The sequence below is a fragment of the Pleurodeles waltl genome, chromosome 11 (assembly GCF_031143425.1).
Source record: "Pleurodeles waltl isolate 20211129_DDA chromosome 11, aPleWal1.hap1.20221129, whole genome shotgun sequence".
NCBI lineage: Eukaryota > Metazoa > Chordata > Amphibia > Caudata > Salamandridae > Pleurodeles > Pleurodeles waltl.
This window is the reverse complement of record NC_090450.1, coordinates 522768060-522789679: the sequence shown is the minus strand read 5'-3', so window position 1 is coordinate 522789679 and position 21620 is coordinate 522768060. Positions and strand designations below refer to the sequence as shown.

The 21620-nt window shown below is 43.6% G+C and overlaps 1 protein-coding gene across 1 annotated transcript in view; it reads right to left on the bottom strand.

The window, feature by feature from the left end:
* Positions 1 to 21620, bottom strand: part of SLC9A9 (solute carrier family 9 member A9) — a 2563562-nt gene that overhangs the window by 1676473 nt on the left and 865469 nt on the right. Inside the window, exon 7 of the mRNA XM_069213904.1 lies at positions 3625 to 3763. Within this exon, the coding sequence (XP_069070005.1) occupies positions 3625 to 3763 (139 nt within the window). The remainder of the gene's footprint in view (positions 1 to 3624; positions 3764 to 21620) is intronic.

Below are 21620 nucleotides of genomic sequence, written 5' to 3'. Positions count from 1 at the left end.
ATCGCACACTGTGTTTACTGCTTGCTTTATAAATGGATAAACTGTTCAAGTGTAATATCTTGTTCTCTGGGTCAAAACCAAGCTGTTCCTTTATTTATTATACAATTAGAAAATATTTAACATAATCACCTTTTTATATTTTTAACGATTTTTCTCTACTTCATGGGTTCTTTGTTAACATTTCTATGATTTAGTTAAAATGATTTGCAAAGTCAATTTGCTCAAATTAGTACTAGACAAACAGCAAAATCGGTGGAAAGGGACTCACCCTGGATTTTATATGAATACAAAGTTTCTGTAGTATGGTTTTAAAAGTATCTCGGTTCTACTCATTGTTTGGCAAGTCCAAACATTGCATACTATTAACTAAATATAGGCACTGACGGCCGGTGATGTTAAATTGTGAGGCATAATCCTCGGCTCAAATCTCAATGAGTGAACCAGCTTCTCAGAGGGTTAAGGGAATTTCTCTCACACTTTCTTGCACTTACTCTCATTCAGTCACATTCACTTACTCTCATTTTCACTTGCACTCACTTTTACTCATTGAGTCTCATTCGATCTGACTTACACAGTCTCCCAAATTCTCATCTGATCCACTCACTCTCACTCATTCTCACTCAGACTGTGAGCTGATTCGCTCACTCAGACTAACTCAAGCCCTGTGATTATCAATCATTCTGGCTCACTCAATCTTAGTGTGTCTCACTCATTCACAGTCGCACTCTGATTCACTCAGTCTCACTGACTCACTCAGTCTCATTCAGTGTGATTCGTTCTCACTTAGTCTCACTCAATCTCACTAAATCAACCTCACTCTGGCTCACCTAGTCTCACTCATTCTCACTCGTCTAACTCACTCAGTTTACCTCTGTCACACTTTGACTCTATCAGTCTCACTGATTCTCTGACTCACTCTGACTTACTCTGCCACACACATACATGTCCTATCTCACAGACACATTTAAACAAACACAACATTAAAAAAGCCTTATTTACTTACCTTGCTGCCTTCACAGGTCACATCTCGACTCCTGAAGTTCCATTTACCTTTGGGGAAGCCACACAGCTTTTTGCTTTCAGCACTGAAGCATAAACTGAAACCTAACCCTGCACAGTCATAGGTTACAGGTTTCAGTCTCTACTCTTTAACCCCACCCTTTCCCAACTCTGTGACGAGTTGGAAAAGGGTGTGGTTACAGGCAGATTGACATGCAGTCCGGGGCACTGCAGGGCATAAGGCTGCATAGCCCATGGCCATCTTTAAGATGGATACTTTAGCATGGACATGGGGCAGGAAGTGAGGTATGACAAGGCCCTGAGGCCAAAGCTGATATTTCATGAGGCCCAGACAAACTCTCTGATTCCTGGTGCAGGTGCTTTCCTGCACCTGTGTCAGATGATGCGAGTCATTGCCTCCTGCTGTTGCTGGACCCAAGGTAGGTTGGTATTTTTTGTTAGACCAAGAGAGATTAATAGATTATTATTCACTATTAGTATAATGAAAATGTGCCTGAAACCTAGGATGATGTAGCCATGGAACACTTAAGGGAGAGACACCACTTAATATGTGTGAAAAAGAAAGACAAATGAAAAAATAACAGAGGTCAAGGGGCAGCAGGTCACATTCATATTAAAAGGTGAAATGGAAGAGAATTTAAGATGTCACTACGTACAAAATCCTTAAAAGCAACACATCATGTTTAGGACTCTGTTTACCGTCAGTCTACTGTTCTCCTCCCCACTAACCATGGTCATTTGGCACAGTTCAGCCTAGCATCTCAATAGAATTCAGGCATGCCCAACATAGTCCCAGAGGTCAGGATCCATTTCAGATGTTCAGGATTATTTTACATAGTTATCCTGGAAATCTGGCAAGGATCCAGCACTTCTGCACCTACATTGTGCACAACTGTGCTAAGCTAATTACTGCTATTGAAAGGTAAGCAAGTTAAGAGGAAGCAGGCCTGGACAGCTGGGCAAAAACATTTTTTTTTTTCCTAGGGTGGGAAAACTCTTAGATCAAGATATTGCCTGGGGACTACCAAGAGAGCATTGTGGCATCAAATGTGACAAATATTTTTACCTTCACCAGCTGAAGCTGTGAGCACAGCAGCACTTTAACGATGTCCCATGACAGGAAATACATTGGCGAAACCAGAATATCTTGCCTTTCAGATCTACTTGGTGGGACAGGGCAGCACGTGTAAGATCACGGAAGCAACACAGGAGCAAAGTGGATTGGGGAGGCAACACGGGTGGAGGAGTGCAAAAGCAACATGGGGACTTTCAAACAATACGCAAGGTGAAAGTGGGGGGAGAAACACAGAGGGCACAGGGGATATAACAGGCAAAAGCAAGAGCAGCATAGGGCACAGAGGGTGGGAGATAAAAGCAAACGGGTGAGAGAGAGCAACATTTAGTTGGAAGGAAGGGAAACACATGAGAGAGAAAGAAATATGGCGGGAGAACACATGAAGGCAAGCATATCACTGGGGGGGGACCACATAGATGATAGAGAGCAGCCTAGGGAGGGAATGAGAAGCACGCTATGGTGAAAACTGGAAAACACATACACTCTTGTGACCAGGCAGAACACACAACTAGTAAATAGCATTGGAAGATAGGTACCCATGAACCTCGTCAGGAAGCAACAAATCCCGAGTATTACCAGCAGGATTATGGAGGCATGGCCACAAGCATGTGTGTGAATCATAAGACTCAATGTTGAGAACTATCTGTGTGTGATGTTAAGTCAAAGAATACTCCAAATGGTGAAAATAGTGAGTTTGTGCACCTACGATAGCCATTGTTTGATACTGTTTGCAGTGTGACTGTCCAAGAGAAAGTAACCGGCTGAATCATAAGCATGGTCAGAGTGTAACACTTACGAAGTACTCCCAAGTCAAAGACATGTAAATTGAGTCTGTACATTAGATCTTTGCCTTGTGATGCGGTTTGGATGTTGTTAAGATGTGCTTTTGCACTGCTCTTATTGGCGCTTCACTGGACTTTTGCCAGTGGAGACATGCCTACTCTGATCTTCATATTAACAGTGCAAGGACTTCAAGGTAGTAACTTAAGTAAGGTTAGCAAATTACTCATGTTTTCTGGAACACCATTTTCATAACTGGAGGGACCTCATTTTCCAGCACTGAACTTTAAAGTATTATCCAAATGCTTTCTGGGAGTTTTGGTTTGGTTGTATAGTTGAAAACAGCTAGACTCTAGTTCTTGACTACGGTGATTTATAGAAGGAAAAACTATACTGTTCTACGGTGTTCCTGATGACACAAACATAAAACTAGGTCCCACCAGTTCCTTTGACCCCAAGCAGTACAACATGCCAAGTAACAAATGAGGAAGATCTGTAGGTAGGACAAACAAATGCAAGGTGTACCATTCATTAAAGAAAGCAGCGAAAAAGTCTTTCACAGGCGAATTTTGCAGTTTTTAGCAAGCTAATGAAACCTTTATTTTGTTTTTTAAAGTTCACACTAGATCAAACATCATGCAAAACATCTAGCATACAGAACAGAGAACCTAGCCCAAGGCAAAATAAGAAGCGTTTGTGATCTCTTAACCATTCTCAGGATGTGTTACTACTCAAACCGTGAAGGATATTAAAGCTGTGACAACTGCATACGCTGACCCCATGGCAAACGATCCCGCAAAGATTCCCAAGAAATTTCCAACAGATTGGAAGAAAGCAGCTGCATCAAACGCATTAGGGTTCTCCTTGGGACTGTAAAGTGATATAGAGCTGAAAAAGAAGCAAAGATGAAATGTAATAATGTAAGTATACGTTAACAATACTGAAGTCAGAAGTACAAAGACTCTTCTGAATGGCGTGGTATTGCCAGCAGACATTCCTCGGGGCTTCCGACATTGAGCATAACACAGGGAGGCAACATAGAAGGGGGTCACTTTCGACCAACAGTTTCTTGCACATCAAAAAGAGGCTCACAGTAGGGGAACATTTTTATACTGTCATTAGGAATATTCTTTGAAAGCAGACCTGACAAGAAAACATGGGACGTGTTGTGAGGAACCTGCGGGGTGAAAGAGGGGGATGAATTATTTATTGCCCATGCGTCTGCTGCAGTTCGGTATCCTCAGAAAGCAGGCAGGATTCTCGTTTTCCACAATGGCTGATACACTGAACAGCATGCACAAAGCGTACTGCAAATACCGCGCTGTAAAACACTGAGCCCTTCTCTGCGGCAGCTATTTTGATAAGAATACACGTTAACAGTTGGAGCTGGTTAAATGCATTGGGGGAAGTAAATTAACATATTTGGTGAGGATGTTAACTCCCATCACCAGCAGGGGGGCCTTTCCATCTAGATAGCCAGGCAGCTTCTAGATGGAAAGGGTAAGACAAGCTACATAAAATATGAAACAGGCCAATGTAAACATACCCGAACACATCAAATAAAAGCTATTTAAAATGGCATCAAAGGAAGAGGAAATAGAAAAAACATTGCATTGCAACTTGAGGTGAACCTATATCGAAGCAGGAGAGAAATCAAAATTTTGGACATTCATTTATTAACTTTTGATATTGCGGTGAATGTTAAATTTTGAATAATTCAGGTTGGTCAATTCAGTCTATTGCACCGCAGTGTAGGATCAAAGTGAATACCTTTAAAGTGATACCTTGGTTGAACATCTGTGATCCACTGACAGGTTCTTGTAACCCAGGAGGCATGTTATTGGTGTTGTCAAGTGCAGATGAGCTTAGCAAGTGTACAGTGTGAGCAACATGACAGCCTGATGGGTAGGCCCTGTATGTTTATCGGTGCTTTGCACCGCCATACCTCTCATCCTGGGTGAGTCCTGAATGAGCGTGAAGCCAGATGTTTTAAACAGGGTGATCTCATTAAAGTAAACAGATGGAAAAAAACATGTTTTCAGGGTGATGCAGATCTGCAAAGACAGGAAGCTTTCATACATGGCGGTATGGGCATGTTGTGAGACAGAATATTATGACAAATACTCCCCCAACTCCAGGAAGCCACACATATGGCGTTTCAGCTGAGGGTTGCGTCACACGACGGCCTTCCAGGTAAGGCTGGACACGATTGGCCGGGCTGGGGTTTGAGGCCCCGGTGGCACTGTTAGTGCTCCCAGGGTCGTTCCTTCTCAGGAAGCAGCAAGCCCCGCCCATAAAAGTGGGACGAGGCTGCAACTTGGCCTCTTGTTCCCACTCGCTGCCCCGGACAGGACGGATGCCGATCCCCTGGGCCTTGTTCAGTGCCACCATATTGTTCCTCCTTTTGTTTTCCCTGCAGGTTTCACCAGCATCTTCGCCGGCAGGCTCCGCTCATCGCTCAGCTCCGCAAAACAGCACAGCCGTTGCCTGCTGGGAGCTGCAAGGGCTCATGCTTCTCAGCCGACCCCGGTCTTTATGCACTCGTGGCAGCTCGGGTGGGGGTGCGCTGTGTCTGAAGGTGAGGGGGCCTCAAAGGGAGCCTGGTAAGGGCAATATTTTATTTTGTCCCAGATGAAAATGTTGCTTTCGGCATTTTTCTTGTATTCCTTTAGGTGAAGAGGCTCAGAAGGGACTGAGTGGATAAATTTTTCTTGTATTCCTTTAGGTGAAGGGGCTCAGAAGGGACTGAGTGGAGACAAGTATATTTGGCGCAATATTGTTTTCCTGGGGGCCCAGTAAGGGAAATGTATATTTGGCTCAGTTTTGTTTTTTCCTGCCCTAGAGGCAAAGATTTTGATGTGTTTTTGTTGGTGGTCTCTCTATGTTAAAGAGTGCTTGTGCCCTAAAGAATTTAGGGGGATGTTTGGTGGTTTTAATTGGATTTGACTGAGTTTACTAGGCTGGCACCAGAACTGACCTTGGGGCACTTGTTCTTAAGTCACATATCTTGGAGTATTGATTACTTTTTTTTTCAGTTCAAAATATTTTATTGTTTTTTTTTAATAGGGAAACAGTACAGAAGGAAACAAGGAGGGAGAAGAAAATGTTAAATGAAATAAATTACATTTACATGATGCATACATCAATGTGGCACTTGTGATCTTTCATCAGCAAAGTACGTAGAAGGTAATTGACTGCAGACGAAACCAGAGAGTATGTCATTATCATAGAGCTCTGATATCATTGCAATCCCTCTGGCTGCCCATACTGGACCGATGGTGTGAGAGTTAGGTGTGTCTAGTTTTTTATTATGCCATAATGTCCAGAGTTGAATTTTTGATATTGGTAGTCAGTGCAGCATCTACGGAAAGCATGGTGGAAACAGTGTCTTTAAAAATTGTTCAGGACTGGGTATAAGGAAACTTTGACATAGTCAGAATTGATATGAGTAGAAAGGGGTGGTAGATGGAAGATTCAAAGTCGAGTCAAATTTGTTTTTTAGCAGATTAGTTTCAAACCACCAATAGCCCTTGGAGGCCTGGGGGTCTATTTGGTAGGAGATCCAATCAGCGAACCTGCAGCCACCGACTTTAATGCGCATTCTCAATTTTTAAGACTAATTCTGGATTTTTTACCCTCCCAAAACAAGTGTGAAATAGCCTTATCAATTTTAAGGAAGAAATCTGGGGCAAGACGAATGGTTACATACTCAACAAGAAGTTAACCAAAGGTGAGACCATCATTTTGATGGTTTCAAATCTACCCAAAAAAGAGATATGTTTTGGTGACCACGTCCATAGTAGCTCTTTTTTGTTTTCATTGAGGGAAACAGATTCGGCAAGGTCCTTGCAAAACCATATCCCTAGGTATTTGAAAGTGGATTTTCATTGGAAGTTGGATGAATCACCTATTGAGGGATGGTAGTCAATATTTAGCAGATGAATTTCAGGCTTATCCCTATTTAGGAATATCCTGAGAATTAAAAAAAAATAATCAGTGCAGGATAGGATTGCAGTAAATGCAAGCTCTGGAGAATCAAGTAAATATTAGGATGTCACCTGCGTCCATTTTGTATGGAACATTATTGAAGGAGATGCCTGGTACAGCAGGTGATTCATTTAACATCAGTAGCAAAGGATCAATGACAAGTAAAAGCAGTAGTGGGGATGGGGGGGCACCCCTGTCAGGTGCCTTGTAGCAGCCTAAAGGGTTAACACATGTTCCATTAAATCTAACTCGTGCGGAGGAGTTGGAGGGCCATGGTCATCGTGATGAAATCTTTTCCTAGGGTGTGTCTCAAGAGAACGGATTCAAGGTATGGCAAGGAGACCTTGTCCAAAGCCTTCTCCTCATCCAGGGCTATAGCCGCTGCCGGTGGGGAATGCGGGTTAGAGGCTCTCTCTGTGATATGGGAAAAGAGACAGATGTTATCACTTGCAAGACATCCTTTGACAAAACCCGTTGAGTATGGTGGGCTAGTCTGGGAATTAGGGGAGTGAGGGAGTGTGGCAGAATTTTGGTATAGATTTTAGCATCCATGTTGATGAGGGAAATCAGCCTAAAAGTTTTGGGGTCAGAGTGGTCGTTGGCTTCCTTGGGGATAACCACAATGGTGGTTTCAGAGGTGGATCTTGACACTTAACCGGAAGTAGCAAAGTGGGAGAGAGTCAATTCTAACAGGGAGATGATTAAACGAGCAAAGGTTTTGTAAAGTTTGATTGGAAAACTGTCTGGTCCCAGTGCCTTGCCAGCTGGAATACTTTTGGTTGCTAGGACGATCTCCTCTCTAGTGATTGGACTGGCTAGGGAGATTTGGTCGGTATCAGAAATGTGCTTAATTGGTAGAGAGTTCAGGAAGTTTAAGCAAGTATCAAAAGGTGTGTTGACTGTGGGGGTGTACAATTTGGAGTAAAAGCTTTGGAAGGTTTTTAAAATCATATCAGTCGAGGTATGTAGGGTGTTGTGTTAATTTTGATCGTTTGGATGAGGGCATAGTCATGCTTAAATTTCAGGTAGGCCGCTAGAGACTTCCCAGCCTTATTAAGGTAGAACAAGTTTTTACCTTTTTGGGTATGGACCCAGGGGTGTGCGTGTTTACGGACATTAGAAATTAATTCATATTTAAGTCTTTTTAAGAGCACCAGGGTAGCTGGTTCATTATTTCGCCGGTAACGGAGTTCTTTAGCTTTGATTTCTGAGGTCAGTTGGTCTAGAGATGATTTAATGAGTTTATTTTTTTATGACATACGATTTGGCCTCTAAGATAGCATTTTAGGGAGTCCCAAACGGTAATGGGAGAGGATACAGAGATTTTATTTATCAGAGTGAATTGGGCTAATTTATTATGGTGTCCGTGACCATGTTTGGGTCCTCCAGGAATTCTTAGTTCATGCGCCAAGCTTTTGAGGGAGGGAAGGAGAGTGGAGATTTGATTATTAATCTTTAATTGAGTGCCAGTCCAGGCGAGTATTTGAGGAACTTCCTAATTTGGATGTTTTGTAGTGCTACTTTGAGATTCAAGGTTGTTTGACCCTCATTTGATTGTTTGGGGAACATACTTGTGGTATGCCTTTTTTCCTGTTTGGTTGTTAGCCGCTACTAAGGATGCCTAGCGGTGCAAAGAGAGGGTCCAAGGACAGAGGTGGATTTTGAGGCGTAAATGTGTAGAATGGAGGTAATGGAAGAGATTTTGGCCCTGTTGAGGTTGCAGGAGATTGGGGGCAGCCTAGCAAACCTGTGGCACTGGCAGAGAGGCCTAGGAGACTAGGGGTGGCACCTAGGAAAGCATTTACCCTGGTTAGGTAGCAGGGCAGGGAACCTGAAAGGGGTTGGCAGCAGGTTTGTAGGCCGCCCAGCGGACCTCACTAGTGAGTATCCTGATGAGGTAGTATTACAGGGTACTGTCTCTGCTGTGGTGGTGCCTGCTGCAAGTGGTAGTATTGTTCAGAATAGTAACAGTTGCTTGGCAATTGGGGTTATGTAGGCTGCAGGTATGGGCCAGCCAGGCCATTCAAGCAGTGTGTTGCCTTGCTTGTCCAAGGTGGGAATGTTGTCCACCCCCACTTCTTGGTGGGGGGCTCTTGCCAGCGTGGCAGACAGTGTTAATGAGGAGAGGGCCAGGAGGTGGGTAGCTCACCTTGACTGTACAGTTTGTCAGGGAATGCAAGTGGGTGGCTCACCCTTGGCAGGGGTCTGTGGGGAGCCTCATCTTAACTCAGTAGTTGAAGGGGTTACAGGGTGTCAGGGAGTGCAGATGGGTGTTGCAACTGCGGCAGGAGTCAGTGGTGCTCTGCACCCTAACCCTGTGGGGCAGGGAACTTCAGCTCTGGTCACTCTGCTGACTAGCAGTGTGCCTCCTGTGGGCCCACCAATGGTAGGGACTGCACCCAAAACTCAGGAATCAGTGGTAACAGATATAGTTACATCATTGGCTCTATGATCAGTTGGGCAGGCATGTCACAATGGAAATAAAAGAGAAAATGTGGAAGGGGAGTTACGTAGTCATGCTCGAGCTGATTGTGGATAGGTCCCAAAGGGAAGAAGGCAAGCAGTGCAAAGAGTGCTCTAACTCTAGGGACTACAACCACTGACCCTACAAAAAGAGGGCGGAGGAAACATTGGTTAATTGGTTGAAAGTTTTTTAGATTTTTCAGTCTATTATTGCAGAACGGTTTACTAATTTAGGTGCCCAACTAGCATACTACCAGAATAGAATAGTGTGCACGCATAAGGAGTTCAGTTGCATGGCTTCGAAGGAGTTCAGGAGGATTAAGGACATTAGGCCCACAGTAGTCTGGGATATGATTGATGTGAACACTGTACTCCATTTTATGAAGCTTCAACGCTTAGATGCTACTCTCAATCAGCCCTTTCGGGCGGGCTCAGGGTCGGATAGCAGCATGGGGGAGCAGGGGTAGAAAGGTTCATGTTGGGACTTTAACAAACGATCCTGTACTCGGCCCCCGGGGACTTGGAAGGTCATGCTTTGTTGCTCATTCTGTGGCCAGTTATCACATCCACAGCCCAAGTGCTTGAGAACGTTCAAGAACAAAGGTGCCAAAAAACAGGACAGGTCACCCCATTTTGAGCAAGGCCCCCTCCCTGGTTAATTGGTTGGCGATGGTCCCATGGTTTAATGTGTACAATAAGCCCACAGCAGCTCTGGCATTGTATGAAGGCTTCAAAGAGGGCTTTGGAATCCCATCAGAGGGGTGTTTTGGCATACCTTACTGCAGAAATCAGCAGTCACTCAGGCTCAATCATGGAGTCACCAGGGCTAAAATTCTCAAGGAGATGAGTCTAGGGAGAGTGGCAGGCCCCTTTGGCTCAGTCCCGCTGGAGAAATTTGTCTGCTCTCCCTTTGGGGTAGTTCCTAATAAAGAACTTGGTGAATACAGATTAATACAGAATCTACAGCACCTAGGGGTCAGTCGGTGAATGAAGCCATTGACAGGGCTTTATGGTCGGTCAAGTTTGCTTCTTTGGGCCAGGCGATTCAGATGCTTCAGGAACTCAGGCCAGGAACTCTCTTAGGGAAGTTAGACACAGAGTCGGCTTTCCACTTGCTCGCAGTCCATCCACAGGATTTCCATTTCCTAGACTTTTAATGCAAGGGCTCATTCTATTTTGACAAGTGCATGCCTATGGGCTGCTTGGACTTCTGGTCCTATTTTAAGAAATTCAGCACACTCCTTGAGTGTGTCTTCAGTCAGAAGTCGGGGCGTCAGTGGGTGTTGCACTACTTAGACAATTTCTTGTTTCTGGGTCCCCCGGAACGGGTGAATGTGCTGTGCATTGCAGTCTTTCTGGGAACTGATGGGAATGTTTGGGGTACCCCTGGCACTTGGTAAGACTGTGAGGCCTCGGACCACCAATTAAGACCAAGGGATGGAGTTGGACTCCATTGCTGTGGTCTCAAGGCTCCCCTTGGAAAAGATTAACACCCTTTCTAACGGTTTGAAAACTTGTCTGAGAGCTAGGAAGTTTACCTTGCACCTGTTGCAAGTGGTGGTTGGGCAGTTGAATTTCGCCATGCGCATCATTCCCAAGGGTTGCCTCTTTTTGATATCAATTGGGCAGGCCATGTCTGGTTTGATGGAGAAACACCACCATACCAAGTTGTCAAGTGAGGTCTGCCAGGACATGAGGTTCTTGGAAGCATTCTTGTGGGATTTTAATGGAACTGTGGTTTGGCCCAGACCACACAGGACCAATGAAAAAATAGTTCTGTTTACTGATGCGGCAGACAGAGAGGGTTTTAGTACTATTCTAGGACTAGTGTGGTGCGCTCAGTGGTTGCCCAGGGAGTGGGTGCAGTCACTAACATTGGTTTTCCTGAGCTTTTCCCCATTCTAGTTGCTCTCTCCATCTAGCCAGAGCAGTTCCGTAACCAGTAAGTAGTTGTCTGGTCTGCCAGCATGTCAGTTGTAAATTGCATAAACCAACAGACAGCGAAGTGTAAAATGATCCTTAGGCTTTTGAAAGAGATTGTGTTGCTATGTTTGAAAATTAATGTTTTGTTTAAAGTCAAGCATGTCCGCAGTGTACTTAACAATGCAGTTGATGCTTTATCTTGTTTCAAGATGCAGGCTTTCAGGTACCATCACGCAGGAGTAGCAGAGTTGCCTACAGTCTGGCGCCAACGATAAGGCATGGCAATAAGAGGGCATTTTGTGCATATTTCAATTTCCTAGGGTGCAAAAGGGGAAGAGAACTGGTTCGCCCCTATGTCAGTGATTGCATTCCTACGGTCTCTATGGAATCAAGGGTGGTCATTGGCATGCAGCAGACGCCACACTGCTGTAATATCTTTTTTTTTTTTGCGAGGATGCTGGGGTACACAGGTAGAACAAAAGCTTTCTTAGTACAGAGAGCATTGAGGGGTTTGGCAGCATCTGGAGGGGCCCAAGCCTGTCTCAAGGTACACCATTGACACGGAGAAGCTAGCAACAATCATGTCCACCTTTTGGAACATTTGCAAGTCACAGGATGAGGTCTGCCTTTTTAAGGCACCATTCACTCTCACAGTTTATGGGTCCCTGAGGGTAGATGAATTGGTGGCCAAAAATAAGTATGACAGTTCTGAGAGTTTGCAGTATACTGACATCCAGTGGCTGAGTGGCTCCCTGGCGATTAATATTCCGCGCTCCAAGATGGATCAAGCTGGTAGGGGCAATCACATCCTTTTGCATAGTGCACCAGGTAATGAATGTTGTCCACTAGGCAACCTTGAGGTTTTTCTTGCACATCGGTCCCGGGGAAATGGGGGACCCTCCTGGTGCATAATGAAGGGAAACCTCTGACCGGGTTTCTGTTCTGTAGAATACTGAATCTCGACCCTCAGGGCAGCGGTGTTTGATCCGACTGAATAGGTGTCCTACTGTTTTAGGATAGGGGCTGCCACTGCTGCGGCAGCAATGTGGCTTTAAGGACCAGCGGTGCAAAAGATTGGCAAGTGGACCTAAAACTGTTACAAGCGTAATGTAAGACTGCACAAGTTGCAGGGCCTATCCCTAACCTCTTTTTTCCTCCTTTCTCTATTCTTCTGTGGATGCAGTGGAAGGCGTGAAGATTGGAATCAGCTGCTGGATTTATTGACAACCCCTGTCAACGCAGAGGTGACAGAGATTACAGAAGTGGTGGGCCATTCTTACATTTGGCATGCGAAGGCCTTTTATTCTGCAGATGGCTTCAGGGTCAGGGCGAGTCTGGCAGATAAAGGCTGTCCCAGGGTCAACGCCCCTTGGGATCATCATGATACATCTTGGTGGCAATGATTTGGCGAAGATTGGCTGGCAGGAAGGGCTTTTTTGAATTGGTGGTCTCCAAGATCAGTTGACTTGCAAGGACATTTCCGCAGGCCATGCTAGCGTGGTCCAACATCATTCCCAGGTTACAGTGGAGGGGTTGTAAGTCGATCAGGGCACTCAACGATTCAGTTACGCAAGTGAATAATAAAATAGTTAAGTTGCTTAGTTCAACAAGGCAGTCATCCATACCTCATTGCTGCATAAAGGGTGAGAATTTTTCTTGCAGAATGGGGTTCACTTGTCAGAGGTTGGCAATTAAATGTTCCTAGAGAGCTTCTGGGCTTGGTTGATTCATCACCCATGCGAGGTTGAGTGGGTGGGAGGGAGGTCAGATAGCAGGTGAACTATGCTGGCCTGCGGCTGTGAGGTCATGATTGGTGGGACAATTCGGATCCATATAAGGCATCCTTTTCCTTGTAGACAAAGATAACAGCAGTGTCACTTGACCCTACAAGAGGTGCCGGCAGCGAACTGAATGGAGGTTACAAGGGGGCAGGGGGTTGGGAGCGGTCACTGGCATGAGGTCCTTACCGGCCCACCACTTCTGCAGCTGCAATGGGTGCCAAACTGGCACAGGCCCTTGGACGGAAAAACAATGGGTGAAGGGGGTGCCCGAGGTAGGTATCTAATGGGTAGGCAGGCCCCTTGCACAGGCGTACCCTGGTAGGGAATGTAGGTGGACAGGGTCCTCCCCTAAGGAAAGACCCAACCAGGTCTAATTTTGACTGGGCAAGTAAGTTTCAGAGCAAGGGACACTGAGACCAGTCAGGATCTCATTCAAGGCAATTAGTTGTGGATGCGCAGGAACAAGTTTTTAGACATGGTTAGGAAAATGTATGTATTAGCTTCTCTATTAGGGTTAGGCATCTAACACCTTTAAATAAAAATGTGAACATGATGGGTTACTGTGCATAATAATGGAAATGTTATTGTATTTTGTGTGTTAATAAATACATAAATAGGGCGGAGGGTTTATGACCCCTTGGTGTGTCTTACCCGTGACTTTGGTCGGAGGTGGCGGCTGGGAGTGATTTGGAGGGGGGGGGGTTGTAAAGGTCAGTTTATCCTGAGGCATCTTTGATACCTGGTCATGTTGAAAAGAGCATAAACACACTAAATGAGGGTGAGATGACGGGCATGCTGTTGAGAATCCCAGATGCTAGAGTCTAGGCCTGGCAAGAAATCTCTGCACTGAAATGTGTAGCATTAAGGTGAATTGGACATGACAATTATGAGGCCTGCGTTCAACCAGAGACTATTATGTCACAGTAGCAGACTTTAAAGGCCTTGCCACATCAGTTATTAGATAGAGAATGGGTGAACATAACAAGCAGCTCACAACATTACATACTCTTTGGCAGCTTAGGTTAATACATTTATAGTGCCCCCAGTAAGAAGTTTTAGATTAAAGCTAGCGAGCCCAATGTAAAAAAAAAAACCATATTCTTTGCTATAAATTCAAATTAACACATGCCACACGCCTCCAACATTCAAAAGGACGACTATTTCAGACTTCTCGCCGCCTGCGTTGTTGTCCTCGTTCAGCGGTTCTCAAAGACAAGAGACGTAAGGTTGGCGCGCCAGTGTTTACTTAGCATTTGCTCTGCAGCAGCAGTGAGGAGAACTAATTTTCGGCTGCGTAATAACCAATTTCCATCACAAAAGAGAAAGCGAATTACTTTTCAAACACTGCAGCCTCTGTTTCGTGGGCTTTTTTCTGAAATAGATGGGGATGAACATTGCAAGCCTGGCAGGTATGGGAAGCCCTCAGCTCTTTACGCTGATGACAGGCGAAGCAATGCAAAGGCCCTCATCTCTTCTAATTGGGGGGCTCACAAATGCCTTGAAGACAGGGTACATACACTGTGTCACGCGTCTACCATTAATATGACATTCCGGTGGAAGGAAGTGCAGGTCCTCGAGACATTCTGCATAAACCATAGACTCTGATGTCGAAAGGCGCTGCTTTAATTCATATGCATTTAAATGTGGTGCTTTCTGACACTCTCGCTATTCCGAAAGATTAAAATACAATGCCACTTCCAAAATTCAATTACTACATAAAGCTATTTCCTTTCAGTTATGGTTATGATATCAAGTACACAGCACAGGACCAAAAACAGTTAGTTTAGGTATTACACAACATTGACGTTTGAGACTGTATTCCAAACAAAGCCATTGGAATGACACGAGCTCCACTGAAGACAATGGAGAGGCTGAGGGCCAATAAGGGCAAGTGTCAGTGCCTAATTTGTATAAAAAAAAATTAAAAAAATGAGTTCCTGTGCCCAACGTTCTACTCAGGGCTGGTGCAATTAAATGTTACATGCCAAATACCAAGGACTCACAGTCTTACATCCACCTCGGGACTCTTTAATCCCCTTCCGGACTCCCCCTTCCCCTTAATCTCACTAGTGCAGGTTCCTGCTTTGTCAGTTGTGATGTTTTTTCTGTCGTTCTCTGATTTTGTGTGCTTTTCCCTCTCTCGCTCTGCTAAATAGCTAAGTCCGAAAAAAGTCCCGGTAGCCAAAACAAGGCCTGGTGGCCTGCACTGGCAACCACTGGCTTAAATTGAAAACTGGCAGTGGTAAGCCCTGTGCTCCAACCTTTCAGTGGTGTTCTATCAGTGTTTTTCCTTTTTAATTTAGAACATTCTACCCTCAATGGGTGGACTGTTGGAATAGTTTTATAGCAGTTCTGCTTTGGGCTATACCATTTGTTAAAGACCCTCTGGATCATCAAGGGACCTCGCCGGGTCTTTAATAATGGCTATAGCCCTCAGGAGCAGACCATGATGCTGTACTACAGTCCACTTGTAATTCCCCATTTTACGAGAAAAAGTTAGAATAGAAAGTACTTGAGGTGTCTGGTAGGTATCTCACCATGTGATGTCAGTATTTATCGGAATCAAAAAATACCTCGTAATGATCACCCACTCGTAATCGCAGACAACATGTGTTTGTAAAGCCTTTGTTGACATTGAGGGTTTTCTTGTCCCGCTATAAAAGATTGTAGTTATCACTCAGTGATACTCATTTACTGACCTTGACTAGGTGGACCCATGAGGATTCAAACATATGACCAAGGGGTTAAGTGGATACATTAGTCCACCAATGTAGCATAGTAAAAAGTTGTGTCTAATTATCCTTCTACAAGCCACTTCTTGTAAAGCACTGGTGCACACTCAGAGCTGTATTATACAATGCATGCATTTTGTTAAAAAAACATTAAATGCATTGAAGCCATTTTTGGTGCTTCTTTAATACTGACTGGGTCGAGATGTTTTTGCTCTAATCCATATAACCAAAGGATATCTGTGCAGGGTAAGTTGAAGGAGACAGTTTCTGAAAGAATGTGGCACAATTGCATTCCTTGCAAATCACTGGGGCCTCGCTACAGTCAGTTTTATTTGTCTGTTGCAGACAGCTTTGTATGCCCTACTTTACCTTACTCTTATGAGTGTGTCAGTCTCTTGCTCAGGACTGGATGCCTGGGATGTCAGTTCATTTCCTTGCTCCTTTTTTGCTGGCATTCCTCCAAATTCTTGTGTTTGTCCTGGCACACTGGTATTTTCCCTTTACCACTGTTTCTAACTGGATGACGTGTACCCTTCCACTGGTTCACTGCTGATATGAAGGAACATATTTTTTTAATTTTGCTTTTAGGACTCTAATGGAGAGCATCGCTTTCCCGGCTCTCTCCCAAGGACATCTTAAGGATTTTGGGGGCTCGGGGCCAAATAATTTTGGAGGCCCCTGTTCAAAACTGCTTTGGTCCAATGATCCAATTTGAGCTCTTTCATGCCCTCCTTGGCCGCCAAGTCACTGACAGTACACAGGCACACCCATCCAAACTCGAAATGTGTTTACATCGAAAATTCAAGGATGGTGACGTGTTTTAAATAATGTAACACAGCATCAGCTCGCTAACAATACTGCAGATAATATCTGTGGCATCATCCCATTCTCATATGTGAGGTTCTATTTTGATCTAAAGGAAACTTTTTGATGGATGCTGCATGAAACATAAACTCAACATTTCTCTCCAAAATGTTCTGCTTAAGAATTATTCAAGGTCACCAGGGTAACCCTCACTACAGAACAGAGATGGCTGTATCAGGCCCCCCCTGAAAGCCTGGGACCTGGGCCAGAGCCCACTTTGCCCAAGCCTTAAAACGTCTCTGCTCTCTCCTCCCCTAATTTTGGCCAACTCACCGCTCAATCTTAGTTGGTTCATTCATCTCTTACCTTTCCCCCACCACTCTGCTCCTGCCTTTTTTTTTTAACTCACCACTGCTCTTTCTGATCCCACCATCCCCGCCACGGCTTGTCCATTATCTCCCATCAATCTTGTTTTCACCCTCCGTTTGTGACTTTTTAAAACATTTTCAGTGTTTTAAAATGTTTTGCTCCACAATGCTATTTGAATGACATCACAAGTATACTTTATTTTTTAACTTACCTTTCTAAAATAGCCCTCTGCTGTCAATGAACAGTAATTTACAAAATAAACAATACTATAAAATACTAGATGTTCATAGTGCATCAGCACATAAGTGTGTACATGAGGATGCACAGGCAGCAATCTTGTAATGCTTTTTCTTTAAGATAAAAATCAATCCACGATGGCCGCCGCTGTGTGAGTTCTCAAGCACCAGAGGCCATTTTAGAATGGCATCATTAAATAAAAGGAAGATGTCCATTCATGAATAAGCATATGTGCTGATGTGCCAGTAGCTATTTTGGAATTTCCTTTTTTTGGTTTAGCATGACACTGAAGCAAACAAGCATTTGCTCTGTGCCCCCTTTTTACAAGTGAGAGTGATTAGCTTTGCCAGTTCTTTTTTTAGATTAGCAACATAGATAGAAAGCTAAAGGGAATCTAAATTCTTGGATGAGCGTGTTAAGAAAAAATAGAGGAAAAGGATTTTGCACTGTAAACGTACGTGAAATATGCAAGACATATTTTGTCCCACACACTGTCATATTTCACCTTTGAAAATTCGAGAGGAATTTTTCCCCCAATTATTATTATGTAAAAAAACAGGAACTCTCCGGAATAAGCTTGAGCCATTGTTGTAACAGTGCAAACACGATTATCTGTATTCAGTATTACACAAGCAGCACACATTGTGCAGGTATAGTTACTCTTTTTTGCACGGGTGCAAAGTAATTGTAATATCGCCCTAGTTTTCAAGAGAAGAAAGGGAAACGACAAACCCGTGTGACTATTGTTTGTAATAAAATGTTTTTTATTTCAATTGTGGAACATCTATTGGCTTCATAGTCCTTTACATAGCAGTTATTAATATTAATCAACTCAATGGTATTCCTTTCACAAATTACTCAGAAAAACTAAAGGCTGGGGATGTCCCTCCAGGCCTCGATCCTGTGGACTGCTGATTGGCAGTCAGGTGTTTTACCATCTTCCATGGAAATGAGACAATAGTGATGATGATCTCTAAAGGTGACTAAGGGAAGGACAGAACATGCTTTTAGTTGTCTGGTGAAGGTATGCGACATCGTGAACCTATCCATAAAGAAGTAAAAACTTGGAATTTCTGCACACATATAATTACAGTGCTAAAGAAAATACAAGACACAGAAAATTATACATACAAAATACACAATTTGAAGGATACAGTAGCCCATGATAACTACAATTAGCATGTGCTGAAGAGTTTACAGGGGTTGCGTGATCAAAACAAATGTAAAGTGCCTAAGTTACAACTGGTGGATAGGAGACTTAATTAGTGGCAATGCCATGGATCAATAGGGCGAGGTAAAGCAGCATCCTTAGGGCACCATCTACTAGTGGTTCTACATTACAGGAAAAGAAAGCTCAAAACTGATGGGATGATCCCTCTCATAAATCTTAAGCACTGGCAATCACTCTGGCCACATTCCACCCCATCATTTTTTAGTTACCCTCTGGTATTACAGGTAGGACCATATGCAAATCTGTCTTGGCCAAACACTTATGGATGATCTTAATCCAAGGATGCCACCCATCACGTTTTAGTTTTCCTCAATGAGAGCCCCCAAGTGGGAAAGGTTCACTAAGACATGGGTTTTATGCAAGGCTTGCCATACGGCTGACATTGCACCTCATGGAGATGCTTAACAAGGCCAAATGTGTGCTTATGTTCCTTTTCAATGGGATGTTGAAGCCAGCGGTTCAGGCTGAAGTATTCCTTTAAGCAAATGACTAAGGTTGATGTGCTTATGGTTTGTCCCTGTCTGCAGTGGCACTGCGAGCCAAAAAAAAAATCGACTGGAATACAGGACATACTAATCAGTGTCTTAGATTAATTCAAGCAATCCCCCATCCTTCTTTAGTTTATCTCTATGAAATACCCCATGTGTGAAGGACATGCCCAGGCTTGGATATGATGCTCGCTGTCCCACAGAACTTAAGCTTCACCACTGAATTTAAAGGGGTTGCATGTGTTCCTGTTCAGAGGCGAGGTAGCTTTGCATTTCGGGTTGGACTATCTCTACTGAAGCATGACTAATGCTGATTTGCAAATGGTTGGTCCCTGCCCCTAATGGTACAGGTTGCAAAATTAACTATGGCCTTGGATGTGACCCAGATAATTACTAGTGACTGCTATTAATTCAAGCATTTCACCCATCACTTTTTAGGTCTGGCTATAGATAGTTTTAGCTGTTTGACAGATGTTTTGTTACCAATTCTTTAAAATATGCATGTAGATAGCTTCTAGTCTTGCAGGCTTTTGGTCCTGCTACTATTTCTTCGTATATAATTTCACCTCTTATGGAGTGCTTGCACTGCAATACATAAGGAACGATTTTACATCTCAAACGTACGCAATAATATCTGAATCGCATACACATACGGCATTTATTTTTCTGTTTTTTTCACTGCAGCTGATGACTCCTGTCTGTTGGCACTAGCGCGTGGCTCACACGTGAACGCGCCCGGCCACTGTCCTCCTCTGCTGCCAATGCACTGTTCACACAGTAAGCCTGCATGGTAGCTCATCTCAACTGCTGCCAGGGAGCTGCATTCACATTGACTACACCCAGTGATCCACATGTATGATGTACGTTTTTTGTACATCACATGTAGGCATGGGAAATGCATTACTTCATGCATCGTAATTGTCAATGGGGTGAATACTTTTTTTCTTTTGATCCTGTCTTATATAGTAGATACAAAATGATAAAAGCAATAAAAAGAGACAAGAACAAGCCTATGTGCGTCATTGAAAGCAAATGAAAAAACTCTACACTGTTTTAAACACGCGTTTCACTGTGAGGGCTGCTTTAGTTGTATTAATCCAGGTCAACATAGGGCACCAGCCACACTTAAATGTATAACACATAGTGCAAATCCAAAAATGTTTTGTTAAGTGTTTAATAGCAAAGATTAATGCTGAATTGAAAAGCGAACTGGTTTTATGGAACTTTGCATGTCAATATAACATGCAGATACATGTGTGGCATAAACATGTTAAACTGGGCAGACGATAATGTACCGTGTGTGACCGATTAGGAAGGATGGGTTTATTTTGTATGCTTTCAAATACAGAATCAATTGGATTTTTTCCCAAACATTAGACCTGATTTAGCGGTCAGACCAAGTGAATAAAAAGCACCGGGAAAGCGAATAAGTCTAGTGTTAATGTGCCACCTCATGTAAACAGAGGCGTGCACAAATCCTGCTTGCATGTGTTAACCATCTTAACGAAAGATCTACTAGCTTTACGAATGCTCCTTTGTTCCTTACTGTGAGAAGCATCAAGTAAGAACGGTATGTCCAAACGTCTGTCCCATACCCACTGTGCATCATGGTTAAAGTTACTCTTCACAGGTGAAGCCCAATAGGACCAACCCATTTTCTTGTGTACTCATTCAGAGGTTAGGTGCCCTAGCAGGTCAGAGAGAAGTGTTCCCTATGGAGCTAGACCAAGTCTATTTTCATATAATTTACCCGTGAGCTACTGGCTGTGGGGGTCTGTTACCAGAAATAGAATGGAATGAAAGGCAGGCCAGAGTAAATAATTACTGTGGCCTCGGAATAATGTAAGTGTTCTATCCATCACTTTTGCTTGTGTTTGTCACATGACTGCAAAGGACCTGAAAATCATCTTTTTTACAGTGCACCGGGAGCGTGCCGTCTGGTGAAATGCTTTTTTTTATTTGGAGCTCTGCTGGGTTCCTGATTATGGATAAAGCATGCAGTCTTACAATGCCTTACAGTGATGGAAAATGCACAAAACTGGCCACCACACTCAGATACACCACTGATGCATCCCTTAATATGGTACAGAAGGGAAGCTAAGGGTCAGCAATAAGCTTGCTTCTAGAATTCTCCAGATCACCCATTTACAATTTATTCCCAGTCGTAGAAAATGCATTACAAAGTGGGGTGGTTTGCCACGCGATTACCCTTCTTGAAAGATTGAACCACAACCAGCAAATGGATTTCATTTAGCAGAATAAATTGAATTCGTATGTAGCCCCACATGTGAGAGGTTAAACCGCATCTAGCTATCTAAGCTGTGTGCTCCCTTGTGTTTGCTCCCCTGCCAGAGGGGTTCAGATTGGATCCAAAATTGTTTTTTTAAGAGCTCTAAGACATTTGTGGATTGGAGAGACCTAGCTACAAACAGTGCTGATATCGAATCAGAAACGAACTTGTAGGTGGGGGATTCAATGATAAATTTCTTCTTGTAATCTTCAACAAACCTGACAAGTCCAGGGCTTTTGGAAAATCCTATTCAAATAAAAACACATTAACTGGCTGCACGCAATGACCATCTCAACAAAACCTTTGGTAGAGCCTGACACCAAAACGTTTTGCGGAGCATCTCTAAGGTTTCTGATTCAAGAAGCAGTTCATAATTAGGGGATCATTTACTCCAGGGAAAGCGAACACATTGTATTTGGTGCCATCTGGTGGTCTTGCCA